The sequence below is a fragment of the Mesitornis unicolor genome, unplaced genomic scaffold, assembly GCF_000695765.1.
Source record: "Mesitornis unicolor isolate BGI_N332 unplaced genomic scaffold, ASM69576v1 scaffold733, whole genome shotgun sequence".
Classification (NCBI taxonomy): domain Eukaryota; kingdom Metazoa; phylum Chordata; class Aves; order Mesitornithiformes; family Mesitornithidae; genus Mesitornis; species Mesitornis unicolor.
Window position 1 is genome coordinate 45,485 of NW_010175145.1, and position 10,509 is coordinate 55,993.

Genomic DNA, 10,509 nt, shown 5'->3' on the forward strand with positions numbered 1-10,509 from the left:
ATTTATTGTTTCAGCAAGCTAGCTGATTCTGATACAAAAGAAAAGTACCATCATATAGAAAGCTACCTTTTTGGCTGGGGTGTTGTTGTGGTTCTGTTTTTGTTTTTGTTTTGTTTTTAAAGGGGAAAAATAAAGATAATCCTAACCTTTTTCCTAGTCACAGCACACTGGTGATATGATGAGTCTATTATCACTCATTTTGCCTGTATACATCTAAAAGGTTAATATTCTCTGACCATGTTCTCTTTAGATAAGTTAATGCAACTTCAATAAAATAAGTTTTAAACAAATCCTTTGGAACAACTTCACTGTCTGCACCCAACTTTCACAAAAATCGATGAAAGCAGCAATGGAATCCTGTTAAACTTATAATAAATAATTCACATTCAACAAATGTTAAATTACAAAGAATTATTAAATTGCCATTTCTACAACTTTTTATAGATTTAGCAAGTTTCTAATCCATTTTATATCAACGGCAGTACGTATGCTCTTCATATTAAATTTAACATTGAAGGACTGTTTAGAGGCATTATTTATAAAGCAAGAACCACCAAGTGAGCATTACAGAACTTCAACAAATGTTTAGGTTTTTTCTAGTATCTGTTCTCAGAAAAGATTCAGGGGTTGTCTATCCACTTGGTACATTTCTTCCTCTTCATTACTCAGGAAGAGTTAATGTCATGACCTCCTGCTTCATCTTGAAATATTGGTTAAACCGAACAATTGCATACCTATTGAAAGGGACAGAAATTTTTAGTTAAGAGCAGATAACTCCTTATATGGAAACAGCTATGCTAGGTAGGACCGGTCAAAAGTGTGCCTACCTCAGTACACTGTTTCCAACATTGACCCTTAGCAGATGCCAAAGGAAGAAACTAACAACAGAGGAACCATATTATGGTACTTCCTAACCACCACCCCCAAGTTCCAGTTTGCTACTGTTTAAAAAACTGATGCTATTCAGGATTATCAAAGATAGTGGTTTTGTGTTTAACAGTTCTTAACAGACTGTCCAACAACTGACAACTAAAATTCCAGAGAAATCTGATCTTGATCATTGCAAGAATGACATTTTATTTAAAACTGACAAGTTTTTGGGTTCTACCACCTATGCTTTACTCTTTTTGGTGCCACCTAGTGGTTATTAACAAGTACTGCTACTTGAGAATAGTCGCAAGAAGAAATTTGTATTTGTCCCATTTACAAAATGACACAAGTAAACTGGCTTAGTCAGTGCAATAAATTCTAAAGTGGGATCTTTTACCAAGTGAAATGATTAATTTTATTACCTCGCACAGTCCCCAATGGAGAGACTAATTCCTCTGCTTGTTGCCATGAAAGACCATTTTAAAAAAAGTGCCAGGGACACACATCTACCTGAAACAGAACACCACTAGCAAGGCCAGCATCTCAGGAGACAGAACTTGACGTTCATTGGCATTATGAAGAGTCTTTTTAAAAGATTAGTAATTTCTAAGATCAATACTCCATGCAGTAAGAAATAAACAAGCTCTTTTGTACAAGAGCACAGTTTCTTAACTCTTGCAGTTAGAAATGTAGGTCTTGCATCTAACAGATAGTACACCACACTGCCCAACCTGGCTTTTATTCCTTTTGTCTCTCTAACAAACAACACTCAATGACCAAAACCACTGACTCCTCTAGTTATGTTCCTTGCCTTGTTATACCACGTGTTTTAGTCCAGGAGCAGATACTAACTTAGAGAACTTTCAGCAATTAAAAAAAAAAAAAGCACAACAGGCAGTTTTTACTGCCTTGTTCTCTTAAAAATCAAGAGTTATAAGTATGATCACATCAGGTCTTTTGCTTAGACCTTATAGTTTCTGACAGCTAAGGTGTTGGACTAGATGGCCCCACAGGTCCCTTCCAACCTCAAGTATTCTATTGTTATATGTAGCAAGCACACTTACCCTAGAAAATCGAAGTCAATGGTGGAATATTTGGCTTGAATTAGAGCCCACAATCCCCAAAAGAAGTGGGAAGCCTGAAAGAAAAAAACTACTACTGAAAGATTAACATTATATAAAACCAACATATTCTCACATTGAGACAAAGAGTTATCTACAAGATAACTCTCAAAACCCAATCTTTTTGTAAAGTTATCTGATATTTCTACCAAAGAGACTAGTAAACAAGTATTAACAGAATTAGCTATTGACAATGTGAGGAGTAAATCTATTGGCCTCCTGACTCTCCATGCACCATTAAAAAAAAGTTGCATTTATTACATAGGTAATTAGACTGTTGTACCACTATAACATCATGTTAAAAAATGCACAGAAATATGACTGTGTCATTTCCACTGCTGCTAATTTACATGCGGGTTATATATTATTCTACATATATTCAACTTCAGTGCAAATACGAAATTCCTTTTGAATCTCTGATTACAATCCTTAGGCCATTATAACTACAACTCATTTCCACTACTAACATGGATGAAGGGTTATGATCTGTAGCTATGTAAGAGAACCTCTAACTCATCAGCATTTACACAAATTTCTCACCTGTTCTAAACTTACTTCCATTACAAGTCCAGGTAAGTAATCTGGAAGCCTATGTTCAGTTTCAGATTGAAACTATAGATTACATTAATTATACGATCGCTAGTATACTTCAAATGAACAAATATATGTAATGGTCATAAAAGCTTGATAGTCTCCTTATGGAAGACATTTCTGGACCACCTAGATTACAAATTATATACTTCAGACTTCTGTTCAGTAAATAACTGCTCACAGTAATGATCTAAATTGCTTTCTGAAGCTTGCATGTAACACTTGACCAGGGTATAGAAGACACATGCATGCACACATGCTTGAGAACACCTTAAAATAGCAACTACTGTATGTACGTGTGAATCTTTCTTGTACACCTAGTTTAGATAACTTTGCCTGATAGCAAGCAGTTCGGCATTTTACACCAGCATCCATTAATTTTAGTTCACATTTTCTCTTAAAAGATCTTCCCACATGAACTAACACAAGAGTGTCAGTCTGTCTATAGGCAGGTCTTGAGCTGTTCTCTAAACAGAACTCTATCTTCTTAAACATTAGTATGACCATAGTTTAAAACTGATGAAACAATGTTAAATATTTTCAGACAGACCACCAGCCTACTTAATTGCAGATCTAACTGTCCTAAAAGAATGAGACAGCTGAATTTAACAGTAACAGTCAATAATGCAGATTTTAAAAGAAAAACAGCATACAAGCTGGTATTTTTAAGGGCTTGTTTAATAATCACCTTCTTAGAACGTGAACTGTATTTCCTCACTGCCACCATTAGCTTTCTGTAAGAAAACTGAAGATATTACAGTAACAAAGGTGTGCTTGAATTAGTTGGAAAAAGGACTGAAGTAAGGCCAAACTGGCTTCTTAGCCTTAGTCCTCCTATGAATACTTTCACATGTTATTCCTCAGGAGAAAGCAAAATAAAATTATCTAGTCACTGGGCAAAAGGCACTTTTGCTGTAACATTTCCTGTTATATCCTCTAGGCAAAACAAGATCAAGGCTGGTAAGAAAACAGAACAAAAAATGTGAACCTGTAAAGTATCTTCAGAAATCACAGAGATAAAGCAGGGGGAGTCGGAGGGTATGGTGTGAAGACATCTCCAAACTGCTTCTAACAGCGTATATAGTTGGGGCATTCAAGAACTTAATGTCACATCTATTTGACTTCTTACTCTACCTCTGTGAATGATACAGGTTTTTCCCTGACAAACAAGGCACCAAAGCCAGGTCGCATGGAAGGCAAGTCAAAACTGAACATGCCCCATGCTTTCTAAGGGAAAGGACAAAGACTAACAGACAGGAGACAGTTTATAATGCACAGACACAGGAGGAGCAGGGAGCAGACTCCAGAGAGCCCTCACACTCTATAGAAAGGCAGAACATCCAGGGAACCACAGGAGATAACATGTGCACTTTATTACAATTTAAACCACTAAGGTGACCAACACCAAATCTGAACTCCCTGCTTGCCAAGCCACTGCAAGCAAGGAAAAGAGTTAAGGTAATACTGAAAGACTCTAGAGTGACCTGTTAACAAAAAACAAACAAACAAAAACTCCACAACAACAAAGTATCCAAGTTAATCAAAACTGTATCATCTTATTTTAAAAACTGGAAGATTTACAGGTCTTTATGAAGTACTACCTTGCTCTTCAGTCTTCTTACAAGAAAAAGTTCAACACAGACTAACCATAAGCTCTAGCCAGCTCAGGAACTTGCCACACCAGTAAACTGTGAATAGAAATACTTGCTAAAAGTGCATCTCATTTTCTGAAAGCTCACTGCCTCTTTCACTAAAAATATTCTACAGATAAATTTTTGACACACAACATAACAGAAAGTTACCACAGAACAGGCTAAGGAAGTTTTTCTTTACATACTACAGCACTCAGAGTAAGAAAATGGTAATTACATCTGTCCACAGAATAGTAGGCTTTTCTACAGCATTTAATATATTCTAATAAACAGTTTGTTATTTACCAGTGCAAACTGATTGACTTGGACATACAGAACTTCAACTTCTTTTTCACTGACTTCTGTGCCAAATCCTTTATATTCTTTATAGGCCTCAAGGTAAGATCTCAGCCATTGTTCCTGTAATTTTCTGTTAGGATAAAGGGTGTAGTCTACCTCATTAACTCCTAGAAAAAAAAGAAAAAAAGCTATTAGAAATTTAGTGTCTAAAAAGACCATTAGAATCAAGTTACTGGACTACTTCCCCACTCCTTGCCCGTACGACACATGCACAAACTGATGTGGACAATGTGTTTACTTCGACCTGATTTTATCAGTTTCACATTGGCAAGAATTTCTCACACACAAATCAAAGTGTTCAACATTGTAGAAAGATTTGCTGTGTACGTTTTCAGCTACATACATATTCTACTTGTATTTTGAAATTCAACAACTTTGGTTTTGAGAGAAGCTCAAGATAAAGCATTTGCATTATGAAACAAAAGCCCTCCCACACATATCAAATATTACACATTTCAGAAGAAAAGGCATTTGTACGGAACAATAACCAAAGCTGATTCCAGATAGAAATACATTGTCATCAATGTAGTTGGTATTTCCGAGAAAAAAATTAGTCTACTTCTCTCCTCCACTGGGTATTGGTAGAATAAGTTTTATCTCCACAACCACTGTTTTTTGTCCTATTTTTCCTCTTAAACTGGAAATGCTTATTCACAGCCCATAGGGAGTCTGCCAGGAGTCCCAAACATGAATCACAATTCACTCCCAATAACTATCATTCCCAGAGGATTTGAGAATTCTCCTTAAGTCTTAGTTGCATGAACACCACAATCCCCTAAACTTTTTCCTATGTCAATCAACTCAAATTTAGCTTTAAGAAAAAAAAAATTATTAGATGGAGAATAGCAGGTGAAGCACAACTATTCTCCATAGGCAAAAAAACATGCATGTTTCATCTTCTTACTCCTATCTTCTTACTTTTAAAGATGCAGTTAGGCTCTCAGAAGAAGTCCCAGATGATGAATCAAAAGCTCTCAAACATATTTCGTAAAGAATTTGACTTGCTTTCTAAATACTTAAATTACCAAGCATACACTGATTTTTATTTTTTTTTTTTTAGTTATCTAGACTTAACATGCAGTTTGTGAAACAATGACCAGTACATTAAGGCTCCTAATTTCACCATACTGTGCTTTCCACCTATACTAATCATTATGTAGGATTTTCCTGTTCCTTATCTTATGAAATAACACAGCATACACTCAAGGTTATTACTCACTCTTACTGAGTAAATGGAATGAGCATTCACAGAAAAAATCTGAACCAGTAAATGAATGAGTCTACCAGCACCATATTCTTAAAATTCCACCTTCATCCTATCACAGAGTCTTAGTCTTTGATTTCACTACACGACTCAAGGGCAAGTATTTAGCAAAGCCACCAAAACCATGTCAACCTGCCATTTCGAACTGTGGAACCACACAGCATACTCTCAATATATACCTATGCTGTAAAAGATACATCCACAGCATTTCATTACAATGAGCTGAGTCTCTGCTGTGTTATTTAACAAAAGGATACTGTGAAAGCTGTGAGTTCTGTATTTAACTAACTCTGCCAAAACTTAGGACATGATATTCCCATTTCTGGGGTTAGCAGAACTATAAAGAAAGAGCATAACTGGCCAGCAAGATGAGACATTAACACATTTTGATACCATCAGATGAACAGCTATATAAGTGTTGTACAGAGAGAAGAAGAGAATGTGCAAGAATTATTATTTTTTAAAAACTAGTTTAACTTTACCCCAGAAATTCCATTTTTACCTGCAAATTCATTGAAGTGATTTCCAATGTCATAAGCCAGGTAGTTGTATCCAGAGTACTCATAGTCAATGAACTGCACATCACCTATGTGAGACACAACAGCAGCAACATCAGAGTCCAGATCAAATGAAGTCACATCCCAAATCCTTTGGTGTCCTTTGAAGTATGGGGGGAAAAAAACCAAACCAAACCAAACCACACACCCATCTTACTGGTGCCCTGTTGTGTGCACACAAGACATTCCAGAGTAAGGCTATGATTTTTATGATACAAGGTTTCTTTGAATATTCATACTAGAAAGCTCTTGAATAATTTCTTAGAGCTTACAGTTCATCTTTAAACCCTGAAACCAGAATTTCAATTTTAACTTCTACCACATGAGGGCATCTTTTACCTTCAAAATCAGAAATATAGTAGAGGATGCTTTATCTAAACTTTGGTAAAAATAGCAGATCAATTTTACCCCGACTAAAACAACAGTCCAGTTTATTCTCACAAATATGCATTCCCTTAACATGTTAACATTTCCTGCTTCTTCCAACCACATTTACAAAGCAAGACTATTCTTAGTTGTTGCATTTTTTTAGCTAGCTTAAACTAGTGTCAAGAAGCTACAAGACAATTCTCAAGTCCCCAAAACTATAAGTATTACGTAAACAAGGGCAACACAGGAAACACAGCCCCAAATGTTTTCAAATTGCATTTACCTACAGTGAAGCTAGGGAAAATACTTCACTCGAGGTAATACAGCTCAACTATGTCTACTCCACATCAAACAGACAAGACATTAACAAGATGTATTAAGTAAAACTAGAGCTCTTGTATTTTAAGGAAAAATAATGAAGTTACTAAAGGTATCAGAAAATGAACCAATGGGTTAACTTAAGAGCTGTTTCAACAAGAACATTAAAATGTAAAACTTTGCATTTCCCACTGCTATGCTGAAAAGGGCAATTTTCACAGTTGCACCTTACTCCCTTTTCTACAAACATGTTTTTGATTACTAGCTGCATATTTAACTCAAAACACATTCTTTCTATTACAACAATCAGTTTTCTTAGCATGACTTAAAACATCTTACAGATACTAATGCTCACTATCAAAACTCCAGGTCAAAAAGAAAAGTAAATCAAGAATAATGTTAAGTATGTTATGTATTTCCTAGACTAAGGAATTTAGGAGTCTAATATACTGCCTTTAAGATTGATGGATATTCCACATATGGAATACAATAGCTCTGCCAGATAAGTGTCTTGACCGAGCTACCACTGCAGCTCATTTTTACTGTATTTGAAATACTAGCACGTTAATGTTTTCCAGATGGATAAATCTTCTTGTCTAAGCACTGACAATGGAAGTTAAACCCCACCACACAAATAAAATCACTTAGTCACAAACCTCCAAGTCAAGAGTTTTACCCCTACTTCCACAGAGAGAGGATTGCTTACCAAAGCTATGAGGTTAAATGTTTTAGGCTCTGACAAACCAACAAGAAAATGGCCTGCAAAACAGCAAGCTCCTCCCAGGAAAATCCTGTTGGCAATGGAAAATTGAGGTTCTCTAGAACTCTGAAGGGACATGAAATTTTACAGCAGCTGCAGCCAAGATCTTATAATACTGTCACAGATTAACTTCTGCCACTGCTTGACTGGTAGATTCATATACTTGCATATGTTTGCATTTCCTGCTGGTTCTTTAGTATTGCTTTTAAAAAGTAACACCTGTAAGTTACAAGCCCATCAAAGTGCACAGCCCAACCCTGGTTAATATTCTGCTCCACAACTGACCTCCTGAGCTTATCCCTAGGCACACACCCAATATTTGATATTGCTTGTATTCAGAGGGTTTTTCTTTCTTCCCCCATGCAAAATAGAAATATGGCAGGTAAAAGTCTACTTGCAAAATGTGAACATAAGAAACATTTTAAATTTCTTACATGTGCCAATTTCACTTCGAATGTGCTACTACGATTTTTCAGTACAACTAGCATTTAAAACTTACTTCCATATCAAAATAGTATTATGTACAATAAGAAATTGAATCTAACAAGACACAGGTGAGGCTGTTACCAAGCACTCTCCTATGGGGAAATGGCATGTGAACAAGTGATATGTTAAACCTCCAGTCTGTGCACAAGTAGCATAGCGCATGCCACCACAAGGTAGCAACAATAGCATACCTAGTCTGCAGCGGATGAAGAAAGTTTGGTATGCTTACATTCAATAAGACTGAAGTTCAAAGTTTAAAAGCTCTGCATTTTCACTGATTTCTTTCAGACTTCTGCTACTGTGGAACTCTTAAGTTTAATTTTAGTATGAAAGGCTCATAATAAAGATACAACAGTTCTTTCTATGAAACTGGAAAAAAATTAAAAAAAAATTAAGTGTGTCACTTCATAAATGTATACATGTTTCAGCTATCTTGTTTTAGAAGCAGAAGAAACTTTGCATTAATTGTTTAAATAGTCACAGCATTAGAGTTACTTTGAAGATTTACTGCAGTTCATACAGGAAAGTAACTTCTAAAAGATATGGCTTACCATAGTAGTTAAGTAGCTAGCTTCTGGTTTGAGGTTTTTAATAAGCACACTGATTTCACTGGGAGCAGGCAGACGAACAAGAGACGCTAGTCTAAGCACATTTTTATTTTTGTGAAGCGAGACATTTAAAACTAAGCTCTATCATCTCTCTGGAGAAGCTACCGTTACCAATGGAAATAGAGACATTAAAAGTACTGAACATTTCAAGTTGAAACACACTACACAAGGAGTCTACTAGTGTAGACAACATGTAACGTATTTTGTGAAAATGGATACATGTTGTGTTCCATACAGCAAAAATTCAACTTTTAAATAAATCAAGTAGTAGTCAAGAGCACATCTGTTGGATCTCCTCAGGGAACTGAAAGGTAGGAGGGCAATGACACCTCTCTTTCTAGCTGCTCTTCACCTTTAAGGGTTTAATAAGGTAAGCATTTTCTAGCTGTAGTTATGACAGCAGAATGATGTATCCTGAGCTCCGTCCCATCCTGCTAATCAGGTGAGCCACTGAGACCCTAGAAGACAGCTTCAGTAAAGACAATGATCTATGCTATAAGCATACCTAAAGATTTATAAATGGGTCATATATCCAAAGAATAATTTTAGCTATAAATACCCAATATAGCTTTGCAAAAGAAAATACGTTTTTAGATCAAGACCAGAAGCCTTAAACATACCTCAGTCTTCAGAAGCAATGAGCACGCACAGACTCCTACCAAAGATCATAGAAAACATTGGGTAGGCAGAGGGAATAAACAGAACAAAACTAGCCATCTATCTACACACAACTTTGTGGCAGGGGATTTTAATACATTCAAAAAGAGCACATACAGATACAGAATTAAAAAAAAAGATACTGATACTTGGTCTTATTCAACAGAAAGTATTTTAATACTTTTAAAATATCAGGTATTTTTTAAAACTCTCAGGTCACACTGATAAAAAAAACCAAACACCAAACTTTAAGAGCATCAGAACACAATGTCTATAAACAAGCAGTACCAAGCATCAAGCATATTTTGACCACCTTGATGCTCAAATTGTAATTAAGAGCTATGTGAAGCTCTGAGTTATATCCTTCAGATTAATTCACACTGATAATTAGAAGTTATGTAAAGTAACACTTGCAAATTTTCATATCCTGAGTGACTGAAAACAGACATTAACAAAACAGTAAGAGGCAGAGCTCTCTCAACCACAGCATGAACAAATTCAAATGAGACAAGTGACGCTCCATTAAATGAAGCCAGTACTCTACATGCTATTCCAGTCTCATAAATAAAATTTAAGGACATAAGACTGATTATTCTTAAAAGCAGTAATTTGTACAACTATGATTTTTCTTTCAAGTCTGAAAACATCAATTTCATGCAGAGGACAAGTCTAAAGCTAAGCACTGAGGCAAGCCACAATCACTCTAACTGCATTGTACACGAGTCCTAGCATCTGTTAATAGTCGTAGCTTAAAAAAAACCACATGCACACAACACACTCCATGCGTAGTAGATATGTAAATTAAGCATTCAAACAAAATGCTAAATACAACGTGGCTAAACCAAATGAGTTACTCTGGTTTTGCCAGCTTTAGAAAAGCCAGATAAACACTACCAGCTTTGCTCAAACTTTACTAG

General features: G+C 35.8%; 1 protein-coding gene across 1 annotated transcript in view; it reads right to left on the bottom strand.

Annotated features, from left to right (window-relative positions):
• Nucleotides 1-201: 201 nt before the first annotated feature.
• ETNK1 (ethanolamine kinase 1) overlaps nt 202-10,509 on the bottom strand; it is a gene marked incomplete at its 5' end in the record, with an annotated part of 16,142 nt that continues 5,834 nt past the window's right edge. Inside the window, 4 exons of the mRNA XM_010181264.1 lie at nt 202-734; nt 1,935-2,008; nt 4,520-4,680; nt 6,340-6,423. Coding sequence (XP_010179566.1) covers nt 662-734; nt 1,935-2,008; nt 4,520-4,680; nt 6,340-6,423 — 392 coding nt within the window. The remainder of the gene's footprint in view (nt 735-1,934; nt 2,009-4,519; nt 4,681-6,339; nt 6,424-10,509) is intronic.